Source organism: Pipistrellus kuhlii, unplaced genomic scaffold (genome assembly GCF_014108245.1).
Source record: "Pipistrellus kuhlii isolate mPipKuh1 unplaced genomic scaffold, mPipKuh1.p scaffold_m20_p_17, whole genome shotgun sequence".
In the NCBI taxonomy this organism is placed as follows: Eukaryota; Metazoa; Chordata; class Mammalia; order Chiroptera; family Vespertilionidae; genus Pipistrellus; species Pipistrellus kuhlii.
The window spans coordinates 29,764,222-29,789,187 of record NW_023425482.1 but is presented as its reverse complement, the minus strand read 5'-3'; the positions used below and the strand labels follow the sequence as shown (position 1 = coordinate 29,789,187).

General features: G+C 53.4%; 1 protein-coding gene across 3 annotated transcripts; it reads right to left on the bottom strand.

Moving 5' to 3' along the window:
- Positions 1-2,160: 2,160 nt before the first annotated feature.
- Positions 2,161-23,078, bottom strand: BRD7 (bromodomain containing 7). 3 transcript variants are annotated; one of them, XM_036440738.2, is made up of 17 exons: positions 22,806-23,078; positions 22,217-22,425; positions 19,300-19,429; positions 18,935-18,992; positions 16,818-16,962; positions 13,696-13,806; positions 10,142-10,326; positions 9,215-9,338; positions 8,624-8,699; positions 6,085-6,192; positions 5,638-5,776; positions 5,110-5,221; positions 3,969-4,025; positions 3,110-3,221; positions 2,834-2,977; positions 2,584-2,724; positions 2,161-2,339 (listed from the first exon to the last, which is right to left on the bottom strand). In XM_036440738.2, exons 1-17 carry the CDS (start codon positions 22,852-22,854, stop codon positions 2,275-2,277), a joined length of 1,965 nt encoding a protein of 654 aa, XP_036296631.1. In that variant the 5' UTR covers positions 22,855-23,078; the 3' UTR covers positions 2,161-2,274. The 3 variants fall into 3 exon arrangements, with proteins under 3 accessions (XP_036296631.1, XP_045438840.1, XP_045438841.1); XM_045582884.1 differs by having other exon boundaries at positions 2,161-2,336; XM_045582885.1 differs by having other exon boundaries at positions 2,161-2,336; positions 3,110-3,218.
- Between the last annotated feature and the right edge of the window lie 1,888 nt (positions 23,079-24,966).

Here is a 24,966-nt window from a genome sequence, read left to right as displayed (position 1 = left end):
GAAGGCCCTGTGGCAGGGAGCGGCACGGCCACTTTTCCGGGCAGGAGGACGGAGACACGTGGCGGGGATGGGCTGGATGCCTTTGCCTTCTCTGTGGAAGGGCGTTTCAAACATCCGGAAGGTTTCAAACGGGGGAGAAAACCCGTGGACCCGGGCTGCTGGCCGCCTGTGGCACGTGCTTCTTTAAGTGGATGCATTATCAGTGAAGGTTTTATCTTTTAATGACTTCTCCGGCCTAGACAAGCCTCTTCCCTCCAGTGCATTCTCTGCCTGGAAGCATGCAGGCAGGACCACTGTCCAGGTCAGCTCTGGAGCTGCCCGGCTGTGGGGACAGCTCTGAAGATGGCGGCCCTACTCTGACTCCAGCCTTTTGAGGTGAGGTTGTCAGCAAGAAGCCTGGAAAGCTGGGCCCAGCCACCTCAGCCCACCTGCTGGTGCCCCTAGGCCCAGCCTCTGTGAGCTTCGGCAGGAAGAGGTGGTGCCGGGGACCCCAGCACCTCTGGGACCCGCTCCTGTCCTGTCCCCACTGACTAAGGCGCTTCTATCCAGCCAGGGCAGGTGGAGGGGCCCCTGCCTGGTTGTGGAGATGTTCTGACCGAGTGAACCAGGGCAAGTGCAAAAGCATCTGTGAGCTTCTACTCGCAGAACCCCGAGTCGAGCCAGGCTCCACAGGCGAGAGCCAGCCTGCCGCTCCCCGTCCTGCACTGCCACATGCAGATGACGTCACTGGCGCAGGGACCCCGGATCTAATGCGGTGACGTCACTGGCGCAGGGACCCCGGATCTAATGCGGTGACGTCACTGGCGCAGGGACCACGGATCTAATGCGGTGACGTCACTGGCGCAGGGACCCCGGATCCAATGCGGTGACGTCACTGGCGCAGGGACCCCGGATCTAATGGAGGAGATTCACCACAGGGCTCTCGGTCACCCCCGGAGCCCCTGGGACTAGAGAACTGCACTGAGACTTTCGGAAGAGGATAAAGGGTGCAGGCAGGGCCTCGCACAGGGTGCTGATGGTGGGCGCCGGATGAGTGCCATGTAGGGGGATGGCCTGAGGAAAGGACAGGAATCGTGTGGCAGCGATGCTGGGAGGGCCTTTCACACAGTGGTTCTGAGGTAAGTCCTGTGCTGTAGCCGCTCCTCTTAGCACCAACATTAGACCACAGGAGCTTAAAAAAATCCCGGTTACCACGAATGTACGTGTGTTTACAACTAAAGCACGGTGCCAGGGTGAGGTGAGCTTCCATGTTCGGATCGGAGTGTGTAACTGACCGTTGTTTTATAAATGTTTTCTAATTACGTCACTCCTTCACGTGTCACGTTGTTTGACAGGACAAGTCTCTTTCCTAACACTGACGAGGGAGCCCGCCCCGAGGCTCCCCGTGGGAGGAAGACCTCCCCCACCGCGCGGTGTGACGGTCCGCGTGCAGGAACGGCACCAAGGGGCGTGCCGAGCGCGGAGCGTTTACAGAGCTCAGTGTTCGCGCCAGGACGTTATGTGCTGTTTATGAGGACGGCGTTACTGTGTGCCCAGCCTTCCGCGTGTCAGGCGGGCAGCGCTCTCGGAAGCTGCCTGCCCTGGCGCAGACGCTTTCTTGGCCTCAGGAGGATCCTCGCTAAGGCAGGGCTCCGTCCCGAGGACTCTGCCCGCCGGCTCCACCGTCCCCACAGCTCCGGTGCAGCAGCCAGCGCCGCACGCTTCCTCACCGGCCTCACGCCTCAGGTGCAGCCTGAGGGAGGAGCGGTCTGGTTCTAGTCTCTCTAACGGACGGTGGGGCTGAGGGGCGGAGTGTTTGGAGGACACGTTTCCTCGAACTTGCAGTGTTTCCCAAAGTGTGGTCCGCGTCCCCCCAGGGGTGCGGGAAGAGTCTGGTGGGGGTGCGCGTTGCACCGGAGTTTGGTGGGGATTTGCACTGCACTGTGCTTAGCTGCGCCTAATTCTACGTTCTCATGAGCACGAGGGGTACTCAGCGTTACGGAAATGATAGAAGGGGTACACATACGTCAAAAGTGTGGGAAACACTGCCCGGCCAGGAAAAGCTGTTTTCTCCGTCACGTTATCAGAAAGGTCAGGGGTCACTGAGCTGACATGCACCGTCCAGTTCAGAGTCCCAGGGTCAGCTGTTACCCAACAGAGGCCAGTCTCTGGAACATTAAATTAATTGTCCCAAAGTTTAATTAAAAACACAATTTACAAATATTTAATATCTCTGAAAAGCATTTCCAAATTAAGAATCAAAAAATATGTACATAATATATAATCAAGTCCCGGTCAGCTTCCACTCGCACTGGGGCCACACTCGGCAACATCCGCCTTCTTAGCTTCTTCAGAATCTGGAAGAAAAAACCAACTGCCGTATTTCCCCTTTCTGGTGCAAAGAGGAACGGGGTGGGAAGTAGTGCCCGCGGTGCTGGCACCCCCCCTCCCGGGCACCGGGGAGCCTGCGTCAGGCCATCACTAGCTCCTCCTGCAGGTGTGGAGCCTTCAGCTCGCCGAGTGGAGAGAAGTGGGAGGACCTCGCACACGGGCACCTCGCCGAGGGAGCAGCTGGGGAGCCCCGCCCTCCTGCCGGGCACGCACCTGTCAGGTCCACCGGGCCGCTCCCGGCGCCGGGGCGGGACATGGAGATGCCCATGGCTTTCCGAACCCCGTACGTGCTGACGACGTCGCCGGGCGTTACTTGCTGTGCCAGTTCTTTAAGGTTAGTGGTCACCTGTTCAGCTGGGAAAAATGGAACAAACAGAGCAGTTGGAGGCAGTGACATGGGGCTTCCGTGAGGAACAAGTACACACACACAGACCACGTGTCCGAGCCCCTCCCCGGGACCTACCGAGGTGCAGCTCCCGGAACGAGGGGCCCAGGAGGCAGATGGTGTTGGGCGGGGGCCTGGCGCTCAGACGCTCGTTCTGGGCTTCCTGCAGCTCCCGCAGCAGCCGCGTGGTCTCGTCCAGCTTCCTCTGGAACACCTCGGCCTCTGTGGGGACAGCACAATGCAGAGGCCGCCCTGGGCGCCACGCTGAGCGGTATGGGGGTACTGACTGATCTCAAACAACCCGAGCACCTCACTGCTGCACCAGGAGCGCTCCCACCAACCCGAGACACTCACCTTCAGAGTCGAACACTTCGACCGGAGCGCCCAAGTTTGCCACCGCCTCCAGGGCGGCGAGCCTGTCCTGGCTGCCGGAGCCGCCCCGCCCCGCGGGCTCCTCGGTGACCTGCTGCGGAGAGAGGGGAAGCGTTCGAGCTGGCTGACAGAAACCAGGAAGATGGCCGTGTGCAGCCCGTTACTCCACCTGCTCACGTGGCAGCTGTGGTCTGACGCCCACAGAAGTGCCCGCACCACGCTGCGCGATGAGGTGCGGAGTGTCTGGCACAGTCTGCACCACTGTCTCGAGTGCCAGCCACTCAGAGTATGAGTGCCAACTGCCCGGGACTGCCACGTGGTGAAGATGAAGAGCCACGCCAGCCCGTCTGGCCCTGCGCCCCCAGGAGCTCTCGTACATAAGGCACTTCCGGGCTCCCCCAGGCCCACAGCGGGGCCAGCAATGCATGGAGAAACACACCCAAAACAGGGTGGCGTTTAATTCTGGAATCGCGAGCCTCAGTGTCTACAACCTCAATGCTGCCATTGAGGAACACGTGGCCAAGGCGGATGGTTTAGTTAGACTGTGGCGTTGCACTCCGAGCTCAAACCCCCAGCACCTGATCCCACCCCCCCCCAGGCGAAGGGTGCGGGGAGAGCGGTCAGCTCCAGTGTGGCCCTCACAGCCCCGTCTCCACTGCTCTCCCAGTCCGGACACTTCTCTCTCACATGCGGCTCTGCTGGGCTCCGCCGTGGGGGGGACACAGACACACCACCCGCACCGGCATCCGGCCTGCTCGCCCTCCCGTCCGCAGCTGAAGGGCTCGATCACGGAGGCCCTCCAGCTCATCTCCATTGAACGTTTTTATAAGAACAGAATCACCTCTGTGTCCTTGGCTGCGCCGAGGGTCCTGCTCTGGCCTTCCTCTTCAGGGGACGACTGCAGGAGAGACAGACACGTCTATTCCCAGCACAGGCAAAGGCAAGTCACACAGAAACGGAGGGGCTGGGCTCGGGAAGTAAAATGAATGAGAGAATTTCTGGTGTTTGGAATATCTTGTGAGTCAAGAGCACCCCTAGTGACTTAGCGACGGGCGATTCTGTGCCGGACCCAAAAGCTACGCGTGAGCCCAGGGCGTGTGGGGAGCAGCACAGGCGTCTAAGTGGAGTTCCCCGCAGCCAGTCCGTAGTGGGAACCAGGCGCCAGGGCTGTGCCATGGGGCAGGCGCGTCTCAGACAGAAGCCGCCGTGAACACAGCCGGCCTCGGAGAGACGCAGACAGACGGCGCATCAGGCTCCAGCCAGGAACGAGGGCACTTCCTGAAAGGTGGTGACTTAACCAATCCCCAGTGTTTAAAAAAAATTATGGACAATGCGTCCTTATAGAAAGCTTCTTCCTTATTTTCCAGAATCAATCCTGAGAATAGTAACTGTTGCATCGAAGAGCTGAGAAACTGCAAACAGAAACTCTGCCACATCGGCCAGGGGAGGCCATGTGATGTTAGCTCAGGCTGATCCCCGCCAGGAAGGGCCCGGAGACCGCTCAGCTCGGCCCCAGGAGCGCTGCTGGCTCTGGTCTGAGCGGGTGCTGAGCTGCCCCAGCTCATGACCCTGTCCGCGGCCCTGGAGACGGTTTCCAGTGCTGAAAGGAGATGGAAACCAGGGCGGCCTCCTGTGCTGCTGGAGGCTCACCACTCGCTCACTGAGGAGGAGGAGGGCTCTCTCTCTCTCTGTCTCTCATTTCAGCCCTCGGTTCCCAGCCAGCGAGCAGGTTTCCCTGTCAGGTGCTCGGCACTGGCGCCCGCTCGGCTGTGAGCCCATTGCTCACCCTGCAGGTGCAGGGCCAGGCGACAGGCCTGTCCTTGGGCTGGGTGTCTGCATTACCGCTTCCGCTCATGGTCCCACCCGGCCGGCCGCCTTCTCAGGGAATGGAGCTCACTGTCACTGGCTAAGCCCACGGTTTCATAACCGCGTGACTAATGCGGACCAATGACACACCACCTGCTTCTCCGGATGCTTCTTACCGTCTCCGACTCCTGCAGGGTTCTGGAGTGGCCGCCTTTGGTCAGGACGTCCAGTAAGCTGTCCGCCATGACGTACGGGTAATCTTGGCACGTGGCCAGGAACTCGTGGATGCTGAAAGAGAGCAGCGGGGACAGTCACTGCCATAGAACCGTCCCCGCTGGCTCGGTCTTCCTGCCACAGCCAGCTGCTTCCAGTGCCCTTCACTCACACCGCGGTGCCAACTCACCCCAGTCCACGCTGTCTACATGCTCACCAGCGATCACCTGCCGTGGTGACAGGAGGAAACTCCGCTAACACAGTGAAATGAAACGCCGGGGAGACTGGCAGGAACCCCGCTCGGTGATGGAAGCCACGGCTCGGTGGCGCGCTCCGGGGCCCTCCCCTAATCTCCGGGGTGAACGCCTCCCTCATGACTGCCACACTATGAGCCCCCGTCAACCTCAAGCCCGGACCCCGCCCTCAGACCCTCGCCGCTGAGACCAGTGCTTGGAAAACCGTGGCGCTCAGGACACGGAGCCGGGACTCGCCTGAAGTCGCTGGCGGTGTCACAGCTGTCCTCCCCGTAGGTGGAGTAGATCAAGTCGGAGTCGTCCTTGCTGATGTTGGCGAATGTGGAGTCGTAGTGCGGTGCGTAGGAGCTGTAGGGCCCGTAGTTGAGGTAGAGCACTGCGGGAGAGGAGCCGTCAGCGCCGGGGACAGGCCGGCGGCCGGGCCTGCGTTAGTGAGCACCCTCCCTCCGCCCTCACTGCCTCCCCGGCTGGTGCACAGACCCTGGCAGACACCCTCACACAGATGCTTGTGAAGTAGCAACTCCAGTGAACTCTCCCCACCAAGGGGAGAGCAAGTAAATAAAACTTTTGAATACAATACACAATGCTTCAGTCTCTCTGAAGCCAGGAACGAATTGAAGTTGCAGAATACCAGCCAAGGCGTGAACAGAGCCATAACTGGTGACTGACTGGGCGGGCGCTCACCCGGGGCCACTCGGTTCCTTTTGTCCTCCTTGAAGCCCTGCAGCGTGTTCACGCCGGACTGCAGCCGCCCCGTGGTCATGCCCAGCCGCACGGGGCAGTAGCCGGGCTCTGAAACGGAAGATGGCACAGGGAGGCGGGTGCTGAGGCGGCGAGCCGAGTGGCACTCTGCGGCACGGGCACAGCTTCATGCCATCTCCATGACCGAGAGAGATGGGGGAGCCCCACAATCTCCGATTGTAACATGAACCTGAGCTCAGAAAGGCTGGAGTGGCCAGGACCCAGACCTGGTCCTCAGCACGCCCGGCAGCTTCCTGGAGTTCAATACCGGCGTGTTGCTTTAAAGAAAGACGGAGGAGTTGGGCCTGTTAGGTTATGATGGAAGCAAGACAGCCAGAAGGAACAGCAGCGGGGACCAGCCTGCTGTGAGCCAGCAGCAAAGCCCAGGGCACTGGACTGAACTGCGCAGAGGGCTGAGCAGGCGGTGCTGGGAAGGCCACACCCAGGGACCGGTGCTCCCTCCTGGACCAGAGCCTCGCCTGGATTTTGTACCGGACGGCCCTGCAGCAGCCGGTCCTGCGCAGCCACCAGTGACAGGTAAGACGCTGAGAAACCCCATCCACAGCACACCTCTTCTCAGGAGGCAGCTGCGCTGGCACCCTGCTGGGTACCGGCGTCCCCACAGGAAGAGGGGAGAGAAGCAAAGGGGCATCTTCTATCCACACCCGGGAGTGAGCTCGAGGAGCCGCCAGCTCTGGCCACTTTGCGGCTGACCACAGGGGCTGGAACCCGGGGGCCCGGACCGGACGGGGAGCCCAGACCCCCGGCTACAGAGAAAGAAGGGCAGATCTCACTGTGGCCACATCGTTAACTCATCTCCTCGGGCAGCTTCACCACAGCTGGACTCAGAGCAACGGTCTCCACCGGGAGCAGCGGCTTTGGACCAAGACCACGTATCGATACACTCCGACCACAAAGGGCGGGCCGGAAGGAGAGGGTTCTGCTTCCAGCACGCAGCACCAGCCTCTCCCGAGGGGTGGGGCCTGGAGGCCTCCAGGCAGAAAGCATGCGACCCTCCGCTCCTCCCTGCTCCGGGTCTCCCCCGTGCTCCCTCCCTCCCCTTCCCGGGACCAGCCTACACACGCCCCGAGGCCGGAGGCAGAGCCGCACAGCGGAGGGACGAGCGCCACCTCCACGTGTGAACTGTGGGCGCCTGCCTGCCGCCTCACAGGCAGAGGGAAGAGCCTGGTCTCTCCTGTTCCCCACTCCTCACCGGCCACCCCAGCTGCCCACAGTGGGAAACAAGCAATAGCGACATCTCCTGAAATACAGGAATTCTGCTGTCTTCATTTTAGGATCCCCAATGACCTCTCTCATAATGGCAGTATGAAAATGGGCATTTACAGCCCTAACCGGTTTGGCTCAGTGGATAGAGCGTCGGCCTGCAGACTCAAGGGTCCCTGGTTCGATTTTGGTCAAGGGCATGTACCTTGGTTGCGGGACATCCCCAGTAGGGGGTGTGCAGGAAGCAGCTGATTGATGTTTCTCTCTCATCGATGTTTCTAACACTCTATCCCTCTCCTTTCCTCTCTGTAAAAAATCAATAAACTATACTAAGAAAAAAAAAGAGAACAATTTATCTTAAAAAAAAAAAAAGAAGAAAGAAAATTGGTATTTACAAAATAAACCAACATTCTCACAATTGCTTATTAGAGTACCTATTTCCCCTCAGATCAATGACAAGATCAATATTTTTATATCAAATTTCCTATAAGATTTCCAGTAAAATATCATCTAAGAAAATAAGACTGCCGAAACTGGTTTGGCTCAGTGGATAGAGCATCTGCCTGCGGACTGAGGGGTCCCAGGTTCGATTCCGGTCAAGGGTATGTGCCCTGGTTGCAGGCACATCCCCAGTGGGGTGTGCGCGCGAGGCAGCTGATTGACGTTTCTCTCCAATCGATGTTTCTGACTTTCCCTCTACCTTCCTCTCTGTAAAAAAATCAGATTTATATATATATATATATATATATATATATATATATATATATATATAAATAAAAGAAAAAAAGAAGATAAGACCGAAGTTATAAAACGGGCTCTCGGCCTTTACAAACCTCTCCCGGGCCCTGGCACAGCCGCCGGCGGCCTGCGCTAGTGCCCACAGGGCAGCAGCAGCAGCGCGGCCCGCACCCCTCCTTCACGGAAACGAGGAGCTATGATGTCGGAATCGGAGGGTTCTGAGAAGCCAGGGGAAATCACTGCGCTCCAGGCCTCGCTACAAAGCAGGGCTAGAAGTGACAGCCTCGTGTTCTGACTGCTAAAGGTGTTCTGATGGCCTCCGCCTTGCGGGGTGGAGAAACGTGACCTCTGTACCATGTTAGGAGGAGAAAGGGGGCGGCCAGCTGTCCACAGGAGACACACGCTGTCTAGCCGGTTCATCAGACAACGACACAGGAGACGGGTCACCACTCAGGCTGGTGCGGAATTTCACAGGTCCCGCTCTGCCCACAGCAGCTCCGGTCTGAGCCTGTGAACCCACCTCCGACTACGGGGTCCACTGGGTGCAGCAGTCCCAGCGTCGTCGTCCCGTCCGGCTTTCTCCTTTCAAATTCACACTGTAACGACCAGAGATGCACACGCATAAGCAGCTGTGTATGTGTGTGTGTGTGTGTCACATCCGCATCCCACATGACAGGCAGCCTTCCTGTGGCCCCGTTACCGGTAGCCAGCACAGGACACGCAGACCCCGCCTCACACCCGCCTCCTGTGCACAGGTGCTGGCGGCTAAACTAAGGATGGTTCCAGAAGTGGCAGGCTGGGCAAGGCCACCTGGTCCTGCCTCCTCTGCTTAAACGGGAGGAACTGAAGACTAGGAAGCGGGGGTGACCTCCCTAAGTCATGTATGAATCCAGCCGGTGTGAAACCAATGCCCTCACAATACGATTCCCAAAGACCACAGTATGTTTTCGTAAACATGAGAGCACTGGCTCATTTCTGATTTCAGACACGGTGAAACCCAGCAGGAGAGGGTAAGGGTAACCAGGTAACTGAGTGTGTGCTGGGGCCTGAGGCAGAGTGACTGGAAGTAAAGGGCCTTAAACACACGCTCAGACCCCGGGTCAGCGGTCACCTGACTGTTCACCAGCCGCCGGGTCAGCTTGCCCCCGGACTCGCGCACCAGGCGGTCGATCTGCTCCTGCTCCCTCTCCAGGAGGTGGCTCTTCACCTTCTCGTCCAGCGCATCCTTGTCCTTCCTGGAAGCACACGGCGGTAGGTGAGGAGGAAGGTAAGGTGGAAACATGGGGACGGGAAGACGTGCTGTTCCCAGTGAGCGCCCGGAGGCCTGTGCGAGTAGCCCCAGACCTGGGCCAGCTCCTCCCCGGGGGCCCAGTGTCATTTGCCTTAAACGCGTTTCCCAGCACACTCACAAAAAAAACAATCTACCAAAAGTGTATTTTGAAGGGAGAGATTTTTTTTTTTAGTTTCACTTTTCATAACATTTAAAGTTATAAATCAGAAACAGAACGAAAACTTGTCAGTTTACTTTCTTTGCATTGTGACAGCAGAAACCCCAAACTGCTAATACCCTCTTCCGGGCGGACAGGGAGGGGCTGGGGGGGCAGGCTGCTGCCGCTGCAGGAAGGGGGGGCGGGGAGTCCCTGCTCCTTGGCTGACGTCTGGTGAACATGTTCACGTCCACGCGACAGCCGCCCCTTCCAGAAGCAGCTTCAGCTAAGCTGTGCTGAGGCTTACCCATTGTCTCCGCTCCTTTACGGAACACAGCACTGAATATAAACAGCCCGACTTCGATAAACACACTGACAGCAGGTCCCTCAGGAGGACATGCTGCCTTAAAGCCAGGCTCTAAGAAGGCGCCCTCAGGGCTGTGTTCTGACTGTGAGGGGATTGCACATGCGCCTGGCAGGGACAAAGGCATCCACCTCCAATGGACTCTCATGCCCAAGCCCGCCGCCCCAGGCAGAGGGGGCTGGCTCCCCCCCACACCAGCTTGGACAGACCACTGAACTGTGACCCTGACCCTGCAAAGGCTCCTTACTTCCTGTTCTCCTTGTGGGGACTCTTGAAGGCTTGTGCGTCGGTCTCGCCTGCGTCCTCACTCTCTGCTGGCCAGCGGCCGCTGTCCTCCCCGCTCTGCGAGGCGTCTGCCCTGTCCTTCTGCTTCCGGCTCTTCTGCAAGTCGGCCATGAAGTCGATGCTCTGCTTCAGGCTCTGGATCCGCTCCTGAGGACGGCCAGAGCACGCTTAGGCATGTCTGTCAGTGACTTTGATCGGAAGGCACTCTGTTCCTCACAGAGCTGGCATTTATCTGGTCATTAACCCGGGAGAAGCGCACTCAATGTGACCGCACCCAGAGTATGAGACTCAGGATCCGGACAACAGCCTAGCCTTCCATTCAGCCGACTTCACTTCCAACCTAAGAGAACGCTTGTAACTTTCCCGCCATCGAATAGCTCACGGAGGACATATGGAGAAAAACTTCTCTGCAGCACCGAATTTAAAAAGCAGGACTGGGTTTCACGGTCTATACTGAACAGAATGGCTTAGCACTGAAGCTTAAGAATGAGCAGTACTAAGACCTCCAGCCCGCAAACACAGGCCGGCTCTGAGGACTGGCCCTCGGGACAGTCCCTGGGACCCTGGCAAACAGCCTCCTGGGAACGAGGGACCACGCAGCTGCTTCCGGGAGCGCAGAGCGTCCCGCCCACCACGGAAACCTCGCTTCTGCTGCGTCCACCATGCCTAACCTCCCCCGCACTGAGAAGCTGGAAGTTTCTGCTGCGGTTAGGGGCCGGAGGTTCTGGAAGATCTCCTCCTCATGCTGCCTTTGCTGTGAACTCTGAGCCTTGTCACCGGGTGAAATATGGAGGGCGGTCTCCGTGGGGACGCATGGCAACGGCAGGGAAGGCTTCACAGAATAATAGGAACTAGGAAGGACCAGAGGTCATGCAAATAAGAACAATGAAGTCCAGTAACATGAGTGACTCATCGAGGGTCACAGAGCCGGTGAGAAACCGGGCTGGGCCTCCTGATGCCATGCCTGTACCAGAGGTGCAGCCTGGAAGCCTCAGGGAAGCGGACCCGCTGTATTTACTTATTTTAAAGTTATCCTAAACTCCTCACCTAATGTACTGTACTGCAGACACAGATACGCATAGAGGAGAAAATAAAAGCCTCATTAATGTATTATCTAGAGCACATGTGTCAAACACAAGGCCCGCGGGCCAAATCCGTCCCGCCAGGCCTTGCAATGTGGCCCGCACCGCGATGTCATCACTGCACTCCGCTGCGTTTCCATCACAATGACAGTTTATGACTGTTCAGTAAACTATTCGGCCCGCGATTTAGGCTGGATTTTAGATTTTGGCCCCTTCTCTGATTGAGTTCGACACCCCTAATCTAGAGCCATGGTCGGCAAACTGCAGCTCATGAGCCACAAGCAGATCTTTGGCTCCTTGAGTGTGGCTCTTCCACAAAATACCACGGCCTGGGCGAGTCTATTTTGAAGAAGTGGCGTTAGCAGTTTAAGTTTAAAAAATTTGGCTCTCCAAAGAAATTTCAATTGTCGTCCTGTTGATGTTTGGCTCTGTGGACTGAGGAGTTTGCCAACCACTGATCGAGAGGAACAGGCCACGTAGCCCTGCAGTGACGGAGTCAGGACGGATCCTCATTAGTCTGATCTACTGTGCTGCCAGTAGTACTGTTTGTACCGGAGGCAGCCTCTCAAATTTATTTAGGTGATCAAGTTATTCTACATATGCCCATTCTTTATAAAAATGACATCTCCTCACCCTCAGTGTCTGTAACTGAAAAACAACGAAAGGCTGCTCTACACGAACGCCGAAGCCACTGTCTTAAAAGGCCCCTCCGGAAGGCGTGCTGGCTCTCCCGGGAGCACCGCCTGGGAGGAGTGCGCTCCGGTCTAAACTGAATCACGTAAATCACTGTGGTAAGGATCCCTCCCATCTGGGGTGGAGAGACGGCAACAGGAAGCTATCACACAGGATGGGTAGGGCTCAACAGGAAGGGGTCTGAGAGGAAGGAAGATAACAGAGAAAAGGGAAAGGGAGAAGAAACTACTTTCTGGGCCTCCATCCACCTCGCCCGTAAGCGCCAGGGGTGCTGGAAGCTTCGCCCGTCACAGTAACTGCGTGCTCACAGACAGACAGACAGACGGTGACGGCGATGGGCGAACCACACCGATGAGCTGTGGCTGTGCCAGCCTGTGCGGCACACTGTCTCCCGAGGTTCACGGGCCCAGTGCGGGGAGAGGCCCACCGACAGCAGCACTCTCCTCCCAATGGCTGACGACGAGCATCGTGGGTTTGCAAACCGGGGACACGGCTCGTTTCTGTCCTCCGAGTCCTTCTGCCAAGACCGGGATAAACACTTTACATTCTCTTTCCTCGGCAAATGTTGCCCAAGATGGGCAACTGGCTTCCATCACAGTTTCCTAAGTCTTTAGGCGAGGACGGGAACTGCTGTCTAAATATTAGGAGTGCGAGAATTAATTGTCAACCCAAATGTTTCTCTCCCTGTGAAGTGGATCCAAGAGCCTTTCAGAGCCCAGCAGACACAGACATGTGCACACACAGCGGTCTGCTACATGGAACCCACAGACGCGCCCTCACAGCTGAGAGACACGTGTGGCCATGCCTCCCTCCTGCCGTCCGATCCTCTGGTCCGAGCTCAGCTCTAAGCTCCGGCTATCCTCCTCCTGCTGCCTTATACCCGCATGTTTCTTCTTTGCACAAACCCCTCCTCTCCTGCTCTCCTCGTCAGTCTCCCCACCTCGCCAGGCCTCCCCTCGCGGCGGCACTCCTGGCGGCGATGACCTTGGAGGGCACAGGTCACACCTGCTCTGAGGATGAGGACCCGGCTCATGTCCTGCCCGAGGCCCAGGAGTTAGTGGGCAGAGCTCACACAGGCCCCATCTCCACTCCTGCTGTGGGCGACTTCCCATCCCACTCAGAGCTGGGAGCCAAGCCTCCGAGATGGGACGTATCCTCTGAGATGGGAGCTCCTGTCTCTCCCACAGCCATCACCTAGGTTTACCCTCCAGCTGTCCTCAGCCCTCGTCCCAGATGACACCACACCATTTCCTGCCGCGGTGGGCAGCACCTCTCGGGAGTATTTCCCCCCCTCGGAGCCTGTCCCTCGCGGGAGGGGCAGCTCCCAGTCAGCGCTCCTTTGTCTTTCTCCTCCCAGGGTCCTGTGCTGCCCACGTCAGCTCCCAGCCCTACAGGGAGGAGCACTTCCTCCTGCCGCCTCCCACTCACACCGCCTCCTCCTGGACTGCAGGCCGGGGGTTCTTAAACAGCAGTGCAGGCTCCCTGGTGAGCACCCATCCAAGAGCCTCGTGCAAGTAAACCCTAGTGAGCACCGATGTTTATCCGTATCCATCCCAGCGAGAGCCTTCCTGCTCTCATTTTCTTCTCCATTAGTCAGACTTTTTCATTGAATATTTCAACTTAAACACGATCTGCCTAAACAATAAAACCAATACTGAATTGGACTGGTATTATAATGACAAAAAACAAAGAAATACCACTTTCACAATAATTAGTATTTGTGACAAAGAATTTTCCTTACCTGGCTAAGGATTTTCATTCCTGAATGTAATAGCTTCTTTGCAGCTTTATAATAAATGGTCTCTGGTTTGTTGTAAATCATAGCATTAGTACACATAAGCTTGAAGTTATCCTGCAGAGAGAATATTAAGGGGGAAAATGCATTTAAACAAAACGAAGTACCCTTCTTTCTTGATTTGAAGTCATACAGGCCTTTGAAAAATTAAAATAAACATCCTGCCCTCTCCTTTTATGTTCACTGAAGAACATTAATAGCAATTTATTAAAGTTTTAAAACTCACAAATACTGCTAAATTAATTTAAATATCCTACATTCTTTTCCAGATACTTGAAACATTTCATAACTATATAAATTTTATGCATCAAGATGAAAATTTTAATCTTACTGAACAAAAAAGAAACAGAAAATACTTCTAATATATATTTACTAGAATAATTTTAAGTAGTTAATTTAATTAGAAATGCTATTCTTAGTTTAAAAAAATCTTAAATTTTCGTTAAGTAGTGGGGTTTTTTATAGTAATCTGAAATTACTATAGATTTATGAATTATATTTTATTTCAGATCTTGACTGAGAACAGGGAACAGGGCTGAATTATCACATTATTTCCTACTAAATCCAAATCAACTGAGCAAAGATGTTACAATGCTCACACATTTTCGCTTACTTATTTGAATGCTATTACAAGCTAAACATAATTCCTAGAATGTTGCAAAATCATGCCAATGTGAAATAAACCATACAACCTCAAAAAGCTGAAACATGTAAATGGAGGAGCCAAATGACCCCAAATTACACTTCTCGTTTAAATTTCAAAGTACACAGATATGCTGGAGAAGCAATTCCATAGCACTTTTTCATGGGTAATTTTTTAAAAAAATATATTTTTGTTTTTTTACAGAGAGGAAAGGAGAGAGATAGAGAGCTAGAAACATCGATGAGAAACATCAACCAGTTGCCTCTTGCACAAACCCTACCGAGGATGTGCCCGCAACCAAGGTCCATGCCCTTGACCGGAATCGAACCCGGGATCTTTCAGTCCGCAGACCGGCTACCACTGAGCCAAACTGGTTTTGGCTCATGGGTAATTTTTACATTACATAAATGTGAGCGATTATGTCCAGCCCTTACTAAAGTGATCAAAATCAAACAAAAAAGGATCTGCTGCTCCTGACAAATTCCTCCAAATCAAAACGCTCGAACCCCACTATTTAATAAAGTGGTGACAGCCAAGAACAGTCACATGAAATGAAGAGAGGTACTGAGCACTTTTTACCATATGAGAAGACTGAGTGAAGGGTCCTAATAAATTGGCATTAAATTCAAAGTGGACGAAGCTCCTGTGGGCCACGGCCCCTGGCCCAGTCGCTTACCACGAGGCATTTACTGGACTTGCGCCTCCGAGAATGTGATGACAGCCACCGCCCACTTGTCCTTCCAGCCTGTGCGCACGTGTGCATGCACACGCTGGAGCGGACCTTCCCATGTAATGTTAGCGGGTTCCCGGACCCCCAAGGCTACCCAGAGGACCCCAAGCCAAGCACCCTTGGCACAGATATTCTGGGAAGCTTCCATCCCATTAAGAACGATTAAATATTTACTGGGGGAAGAAGGGGCGGGAGGGGAGAAATGCATGGCCGTTATTCATGCTAAATGAGCCCGGGAATCCCGAGCACAGCGCCCTGTGGCGCCAGGGCCTTCAGGACGGTCATGTGCGGTGGGCTTTCCTGGGCTTCCATGCAATGGCACTGGGTGGTCTGAAAAGCGGAACGGCCCTCCCTCGCACTTTTCATGTAATTAAAAAACCTGAACAGCCTAATGAGGCGGATAAGCTAATAAGTATTACTTTGGGTTGCTGAAAAAACAAACACGTAGGAATAGAGAAAACTCTAAAGAGTTAAAAATACTTGTGCATTTTAATTACGATAAGCCTAAGGCTTTTGCTCAAAAACACTCAGGGGCACTCGTCTTCTCTCCTGTCATCACAAGACAAAGATGAGAGGAAAACTGTTCACTAAGAGAAAAAACAAAACTGTTGAGATTTTTTCCATTGAGCAACAATCAAGTTGGAAATATGCTGAAATAAACTGTTCCAGCCTAATTTTCACCAGATGAAAAGTTTCCATTTCCCTAAAGACACAAGAATGCAACCCCAGGTTTTCAGAGTGGTGGGATATGATCTACGCGTTCAAAACGGACAGGAAGATAGAATGCAATGCGGGTGTTACTCACAACTCAGCTGACTGTCATGTGGATGAAAAAAAGAGCAAGTAAAGATACAGTTTATTGTCGGATTTCCCTTTTACAGCTGATTAGGTTAGAAGCACACTGCGATGCTTATGCAGAAAAAATACAGGCAAAACAGACATCCAAACTGGTTTGGTCCGTGGTGGTTTGGCACAAAGCGAATTTAAAACACGTGGTTCCTTTTCCGAGGAAGATGAAAAAGAGAAGTATCCCCTCTCAGCCCACAGATCCCAAGACTGTAAAGACAGGGAAGACTTCAACTGTGACACCAGGCACAGACGTCACGTGGGTGGCTTGTGGGTCCTTTACCTGCAAGTTATTAATTTCCTTCCTTCTACAGTTGAAGGAAATATGCTCAACAAATAGTGCCAGAGTGTCTCAGAGAGCAAGTGACTTCACTGGAGTAGCATTTCTGAGCCAGCCCATGTACTCTCTCTCTGAGAAGACAGGCACACCTGAGATGTCCATTAAAATATCAATGTTGCCTGCATCGATCTGAAATTGAAAATCAAGTATCTCTTCATGTTAACGGTTGAGAAAATACACTGGAGAATATATGAAATTCAAAAATTTTGTGAAAATCCCCCAAACGATAAAAGATAGCAGATGGCTTATTTCATCTGGGTTTGAACCTCCAAGCTCAAAAACGTTTTCAAAGTCAAAAATATACAAAGATTTTTGGATTTTAAAATAAACTTAATTCTTTGCAAAACAAAAGTTCAATTAGAAAGACTCTAAATACCAGACATGAAGGTTTCTGCCAATATTTTATATATATACAGGACCCAAGAGCTCGACTCCCAAGCAAATAAAGAGAAGTTACTCTGTGGCATTGCTGTTATTTGTCCAATCACAACACAAACAGCTCTAGTCACCTTCAGTTCCTCTATGGACTGGTAGTCATTGTTCTTGATCTTCTCTTTCATGGTGCTGAAATCCATTGGGTGCTTAATGATCATGGAGTAGCCAGGAGCAATGAAATCAGTCACAGGAAACGAAAAGAAAGCACTCGGGTCTTTTCTGGGAAGATATAAAAAAGGCAATTTTACTTTCTCTACAAACACATCTACTGGTCTAAGAGCAGAAGCCAGGGGAAACCATTCAGACTTAGAAAGAGTCTGTAATATGCTAACATGTTTCCTGCTGAAAACTACAGAGATAACTGTAAAGACTAATAGCTATTTAATAACAAGGTGAAGATGTTTTGCGTAATAACTGAACTCTTGTTCAGAGTCTTTTAAAATATGCAGGTTAAGTTAATTAGCAGCACATCACACACAGGGAAAAACGAAACAAAATAAAGAGCCAGCTTAACTGAGCAGTGCCGTGGTCTTTGGAAGATTAGTACTATGTATTTTTATCAACCACAGGGAAAAGGCCAAAACAGTAACTGTGAATGCACACCTGTGCACTCTTCCATATGGTTTCCAACTATTGGCTTGGACGCACGGTGGGCCACACAATTATCACATTCCTGTGAACGTGTGTATTTTGACTGCTATCGTGTGAGTGTGAGTGTGTGTGTGTGGGTGTGGGTAGGTAGAGGTGTGTAAAAAAATGACATTAAAAAGCCCTCATAATACTCTAAACTTGAGACAGTGTTTTCTATCACGGCTCTCAGTTCTTACTGGAGGAACTTTATAAAAATGCCAGTGGGCCAGGGAAGGCTGACCCCAGACCCGCGGCATCAGAATCGCCTGAGGAAGGAGGGTGGGTCCAGGCACTGGTATTTCTGGGGTGAGTACTGGTGCTGGCACTGGAGTGTTTGGCACTGGTATTTCCAGGACTGACCGGGCTGAGAACCATTGTTTTATATAATTAGCTCACCAGAGTGACTTTTTTTCGTCTGGAAATTTGGCATACTAAAATTTTCTGATTCTAAATCATCGTAACAATAAAAAATGGCTTAGAAACCAACAATGGCAGTGACTATCAAAATGTATTCACCACGTACCAGGCCCGGGACTTGATGTATTTCATACCGAATCCTCACAAAGCCACCCAGGAGGTGGCACCCTCTTGGAGATGAGCTCACTGAGACCCGGGGCTTGGATCATTTGTTCTAGGTCACAGTCTGACAGGAGAGTTAAAATCGGAAGCAGGCCTGTGAGAATCTGCCTTTATTCTTCCGAGCACGATGCCCAAGCAGAGACTGAAACACGAGATTAACATCTGCCCGGGCCTCACATGTGCCGACGGGGCTGCCCACAGCAGTTACTGTCAACAGCGGCACAGCCGTGTGGGAGGGCCTCTTCAGAGGAAAGCATCTATGCCTCCGAAGATCAGTCATTATTTAATGGAGTGCCCCCGTGGTGGCATTCCTAATGACCCAGGTGGCATTCCTAAACTGATCACCTGCATTCTTAAGATGCCCGCCCTGTTCCTGGGAACCCTCTGCCAGCGACATGTCTTCCAGCTAACAGCTGGAATTCTGAGTAAAGGCAGGTATCAGATATTTTAGTAAAGACTGACTATTCTTTTCCCTTTTACAAACTTAACACTGGTTTGAGCTAGATACTGAATTTTTTAGAACAAATTCCTGCATTTAAAAGTGTCCAAATCCTATTTATAGTATTCTGCCTCCTGCCCCAGACTTAGTAATTGCTGAACTTTCACAGTATGATAAGCGCTGCACAAACACACAGAAGGCATTTTTATCTACTAACCAAGTGGAAATATCTGTATTGTTTATTCCCGGTTTAAGGCTGGAACATCAGAAGTGACTTCAGATGAAAAGAAATCTGCCATTAAGAATATTACGTAACACTCTCCAAGTTGCCAGTCAAAACAAACCAAATGAGAACATCTAAGAGCCAGCCTCTCGGAGGGCTTCTATTGCCAGGCAAAATATTTATCATCCACTTTAAAATCAAGTACGTTTGGACATGAGCCACAAAATGTGGCTTTAAGTAATCAAAACAGCAAAGTGTTTTGGAGACTATCTTTCTCCTTTCAATTTCCATGTTACAAAAGGACTGGAAAACCCATTTACCTCTGCAGTTGTCTCATCAGTTGGTTCAAAGCTTCTTGAAGGGGCGTCTGTTCTACTTCTAAAGCAGAGAAGGAAAAGAGCACTTTAAAAAGGAAGGTTTAAAGTCCTGCTTAGCTTCTTTCCTTTCTATACGACTTATTCACATCCATCATTCAACACCTCACACAGAAATTCCATTTGCCTTATAAATAAGTATGACTTCAAAACTGAAGCTGGTTTAAAGCTCTTTTGCAACAGAGAAATAAGAAAACTTGAAAATTCCATTAAAAAGCGTTTAAACTTGAACTTAACTTGAAAGCTGGAAACCCATGCCTGCCCCTGGCTGTGCCAGCCGCCCATGCAGGACAGCTCCCCGCTATGCTGACCTTCCTGCTTGGCTACAGCGCTGGAGAGCGGCTTCTCAGGAGGCAAGTCCAATCGCACAGGCGCCGGGCACTGGAGGTCCTTTCCTGCCTCATTGTCCCCACGGTCCCGATCGCGCTTCTTCCTATCCTCCTAAATGGAACAAAGGGAGGTCATTTAGAAAAACTTCAGAATACCTTTAAACTAAATCATCTTAATCTCAGTGGAAAAAAATAAGGAGCCACTGAAAATTCTTTTAAAAAATCTTCATGTATTTTACTGCCATCTACTGGAAAAGGAGAAAAATCACATGTTCACAAAGGGAAGGAAAAGTGATTTGACAGTATAGGCAGGAAATAACCACTTGGAAGATAACACTATTCCTAAAAGCAAGATAACATACCTAGGAATAAACCTAATAAAAATGCCTAAAACATTTTGGGAAAAATTATGAAATGTTACTGAAAGCACACTGTGGAAGCCCCGAATACAGGAAATATACCATGTTCATGACCTGAAAGACAGCCAGTTCTCTCCAGTTTTCTGTAAATAAGATGCAATGCCAATCAAAATTGTAGGATGGAATTTTTCATGGAATTTGACAAGCTTATCTTGTAGGTCAAAATCAAGAACAGTCAGGACAGTTTTGAAAAAAGTGACAATGAGAGAGTCATATCAGGTACACACATCTGTATAAAGTAACAGTAATTAAGACAATGTCTGTCTGACATAGGGACAACAGTCCAAGAGTACAGACTGTGGAGCCCAGAAACAGACGCACACATACAGCAAGTTTGGGCATAGCACAGAGGTGGCATCGTGTGACTAAAGACACAGGGGAGTCAGTGCGGGGACAACTAGCTGTCTGCAGGAAAAGGAAAAATGAATACAGGTTCTATCTCACACCGTACACAAAAGCCAATCCCAGGTACAGTAGACCGAAATGTACAAAGCAAATCTTTACAACTTCCGATAAAAGAAACTTCATGACTCAAGAGTAGAAAAAATTTTTCTTCCCCATAAACAAAGCTAAAGGCTAGCTATCGACAAAGTATTTGCAACACAAACAACTAGAAGTTCTAGCTTTCATAAGGAACATCTCCAAAAGGCAAATAACCTGATGGAAAACGGGAGTATCACAGGTAATCCCCAGAAAACCCCTGAAATGGCAGGAAATTAGCTCAAGCTGCCTAGACCTCCAGGAACTATAAATGTAAAAACTAGAATGCATTTCACGTCTCTGATTAGCAAAAACTAAGATGTCTGTAAAGGCACGTTCTGATGACAATGGAGAGAAATGCCTTGCAGATGGGAGTACAGGACACAGCCATCGGCAGAACAAGGAACAGCACCTAGGAAGGCTAAGAACTTCCCCGGACACCGCAGCCCTCCTCCTCCTGGCACATCCCCGGGGAAACGTCTTTTCACAACATACCCTCCACCCTGGCAGCACGGAAGTGGGTGCACTTCTATCAGATTTCCTCCAGTAAACGCCTTACTCTTTTCCACCTCCTGTTGAGAGTCCGGAACGGGGCGGGCTGCAGGTAGGCAATGACCTGAGTCTTTACCAGGGGATCTGAGCACCTCTGGAAGTTGGTATCCTGGGGGGGGTCCTGGAACCAGTCCCCCCGGATACCAGGGGACAACTTAAGTTTCTGGGAAGCCAAGTTGCAGGCAGGTTTTTGACTGCAGGAGGGGCGTGTTGTTCAAGGGCCAGCTGTCTACAAAAGTGTTTACTGCAGCCCTGGCCGAAACACTTAAAAAAATCAGAAACAGCCCCATGCCTATTCTGGGGAGATGGATCCTGCGTGTGGCTTATTTCCGAGGACAGAGCAGGTGGCGTGAACAGGCTGCAGGGACTCGGAGGTGAGCGGCCACGGGAGCGAAGTTACTACGGTTTTGCTCAGCTTGCTTCAAGGTGGCTGTGACCTATTTTTCATCTATTCGCTACCAATGGTCAAGAAAACGCTTGTTTTTACTCATGTCCTATCCCGTGAAGATCCCGATCCAATTTTCTCTTCGACAGACGAAGACGCGGTTTCATTTTTCAAAAATATATTTTATTGCCAAAAACGGTTTGGCTCAGTGGATAGTGTGTCGGCCTGTGGACTGAAAGGTCCCGAGTTTGATTCCGGTCAAGGACATGTACATTGGTTGCGGGCACATCCCCGGTAGGGGGTGTGCAGGAGGCAGCTGATCGATGATTCTCTCCCATCGATGTTTCTGACTCTCTATCCATCTCTCTTCTTCTCTGTAAAATATCAATAAAATATATATTTAAAAAATATACATATATTTAATTGATTTTTTTTACAGAGCAGAAGGGAGAGGGAGAGATTTAGAAACATCGATGAGAGAGAAACATCGATCAGCTGCCTCCTGCACAACCCCCACCGGGGATGTGCCCGCAACCAAGGTACATGCCCTTGACCGGAATCGAAGCTTGCCCTGGCCGGCTTGGCTCAGTGGATAGAGCGACAGCCTGAGGACTGAGGGGTCCAGGGTTCAATTCCAGTCAAGGGCACATGCCTAGGTTGCAGGCTTGATACCCTTTGGGGGGCATGCAGGAGGCAGCAGATCAATGATTCTCATCTCTCTCTCTCTCCTCCTCCCTTTCTCTATGAAAATAAAGAAATGTATTTTTTAAAAAAGTAAAGGGTGGAAGCTGCCCGTTCAGTAAGTGGCATCCGGAGTACTTAGTGCACCTGCTGGGTCCCGGATCGAGCCCACGTGGGCCGGGCTCCCTCCCCGAGGTGCGCACACCCGGAGGGGAATGGCTCGGAGAGGCTCCGGGCCGGTGTTCCCACTCAGCCGGCTCCTCTCGCACAGGCGCCTTTAAAAGGCGGCGGGGCCGGGCTGCGGGCTGGGCTCGCAGGCCCGGAGGCGCCGGGCCAGGGAGGCGGGCGGCGCGGGCGGAGGCGGCCCTGGGCGGGCCCTCACCTTTAGGCGCCGGCGCTTGCGGCCCTTCTCCTCGCCGGGCGCCTGCCTCTCGCCCTTCTTGCGCTTCTTGCGCTTGCGGTCGCGGTGCTTGTCGTGCTCGCTCTTGTCCTCGAAGAGGCTGGAGTCGTGGCCGGAGCTGCCGGTGGAGAGCTCGGTCACCTCGCTGCCGCCCACCTTGAGGACCAGCTTCAGCGGCTTCTCCACATAGTCTGGGGGAAGAGGGGCCGGTTTGTGGGGGCCCCGCCGGGCCGGGCCGGGGCCGGTGCAGAGCGGCCGGTACAGGGGGCCCGGCGGGCCGGACCCCGGGGCGGGGGACGGGGGGCCCGGCGGGCCGGTCCCCGGGGCGGGAGGCGGGGGCCCCCGGAGCACCTGCTGAGTGACGGGCACCCGCCGAGGGGGCGCCCCGAACGCCGCCCGGCCCCTCGGGACCGTCTCCCGCGGGGCCGGGGGTCTCGGGTCCCGCCCGCCCCGGCTCTGCCGCGCCCCGGGGTCCGGCCCGGCCGCCGCGGGCGCTCGAGGGGGGTTGGGGGTGAGGGTGTGGAAAGCTCGAGAAGCCCGGAGCGCCCGCCCGGCCCGCGGCCCTCCTCACCCTCGTAGAGGTGTTTGTCCGCCTTGTGCTTCTTGTGCTTCTTGCCCATCTCCGCCCGGGCCCCGGAGCCCGCCCCCCGCGCCAGGCCCAGGCCGTGCGCCGCCGCTTCCGGTCCGGGCCGGGCGGGCGGAGGGCGGGAGCGGGGCCCGCGAGGCGCGGCGCCGCGAGGCAGGGGGGCGGCGGGCGGCGGGCGCGGCGCGAGGCCCTCGCGGGGACGCGGCGAACGAGACGAGACGCGGCCGCGGCGGCGCGAGAGCGGCAGCGGCGGGTCGGCGAGCGGCGGGCGCGGAGGCGGGAGAGAGGGCCCGCGGCGCGCGCGGGGAGCCGGCGGCGGCGCGTGGCGGCCCCTGGCGGCGGGAGGGGGCGCTGCAGCCTGCGGGCCCCCGGGGGAGGAGTCCGAGCTGGGGGCGGGGCCTGGGCGGGGCCACTGCTCTGAATGGTCTTTTTCTTCTGTCACTCTCCCGCCTCTCTCTTTGGCTCCGCCCTCTTCCTCCCCTCCCTGTGTCTCTCCACCTCTCCAGGTTCTAGGTCCCCCTCTTGTCTGTTTCTCTCCTCCCTCCACATCTGTTTCTGTTTCTTTTCCTCGCTGCATATTTTCCCTCCCTTCTCTCTCACCTCCTTTCTCTTTTCTCTTTCCTCTCTCCCTTTTCTCCCCCTTTCTCTTTCCTCCCTCCCTCCCCTCTTTCTTCCTTTGCCTTTTCTTTTCATCACCTTCCTCCTTCCCTCCTACTTCTCTTTCCCTTTCCTCTGTCTTCATTGTACAGTATTTATGGAGCCCTGTACTGGCTGCCAGATCCAGCAAAACCCACTGGTAACTGAGGGATTCCAACCGTAAAAATCTTGGTTCCTGGATGGATGCGCAGCCAGCTGTCTTGGCAGCCGCCTGGGGCAAACTCCCCAAGGAGGTGGCCAACATGAGGAGCCGGGTGAGAGATGGCAGGTGACGCGATGTTGATGCAGTGCATGGAGGACCACACGCCACAGCTCAGACCCCATGGCCTCCCCGTGAGAGCTCTGTGCACCTGCCTCCCACTGCCAGTGTCCCCTTCTTCTCTCTTAACAGCCCCGTGTCCTATTCGGTTCTGTTCCTCTTGTTGCTGCCCCCGCTCAAGAAGATGAGTCTCCCCGGGGATCCCCCACTCTGGAGGGGGTGCCGATGTGGGAGAGGAATTGTAAAGAGAAAGTAAAAAGGGACGAGTGCGTGGATGTTGGTGGGGTGCGTGTGATGTACATGTGTGGAACGTGTGCACATGTACATGCGTGTCCTGCTTCTCGGCAGGACTCACCTCATGGCTCCAAGGTCAGGAGATACCGTTCAGGCTCGTCTACTGGGAAAGAGAAAACCTGGGATCGGAGGTCTCTCTCTCTCTCTCTCTCTCTCTCTCTCTGTCTGTTTTGGGAACCCTGTGTCTTTTTCCTCTCTGCCTGTCTCTTTTTCCTTCTCCCCCTTTCTTTGCTTCTATTAATACATGGCTCCATGTGATCATCAATCAATCCACAATCCATAGTCTGCTCAACCGCCAATACCTGAGCTTGCTTTGGCCATGGCCTACGCCTTGTCCAATCAGCACCAGTGGCCTTGGTGCTGGGGGCGGGGCCTAGCAGAGGATGGCCAATGACACATCCCCAATAGCTCTGCCCACTGGAGAGTGCCTAGGAGCGGAGATACCAATGAAGATTAGAGCCAACAGTGCCCGGGCCTCTTTAAATCAGGAGAGGGATGCTCACGCCCCTTTTATAATGAAATTGCATCAAAGTATGGAGCAAGTGCAAAAATCTTTTAAAAAATCTTTTATTGATATTTTACTGAGAGGCAGAGAGAGAGAGTTAGAAACATCGATCAGCTGCTTCTTGCTCTCCTCCTACTGGGGATGTGCCCTCAACCAAGGTACATGCCCTTGACTGGAATTGAATCTGGGATCTTCAGTCCGAAGGCCAATGCTCTATCCACTGAGCCAAACCGGCCAGGGCCCAAAATGTTAAGTGTATTAATGGGTATCACTTCTTCCTTTACTTCTCACAGCCACCCCATGGTACGGGATGTTTCTTCCCGTCTCCAACGCGCAGCTCTGACCACAGGCTCAGCGAAGCCCACCCACTCGGCGAAGGAGGGGCCCCGGGACTTGAACCCGGGCAGCGCCTCTCTCGAATCAGAGCCCAT

Bases quoted from the DNA above. Each gene is read 5' to 3' on its own strand.
- BRD7 (XM_036440738.2), bottom strand. From the start codon at position 22,854: ATGGGCAAGAAGCACAAGAAGCACAAGGCGGACAAACACCTCTACGAG. The intron at 16,963-18,934 runs GTAAATGGGTTT...ATATCTTCCCAG, and splicing joins CTGATGAGACAACTGCAGAG to AAAAGACCCGAGTGCTTTCT. The intron at 13,807-16,817 runs GTGACTAGAGCT...TTCTCTCTGCAG, and splicing joins AGTCCATAGAGGAACTGAAG to GATAACTTCAAGCTTATGTG.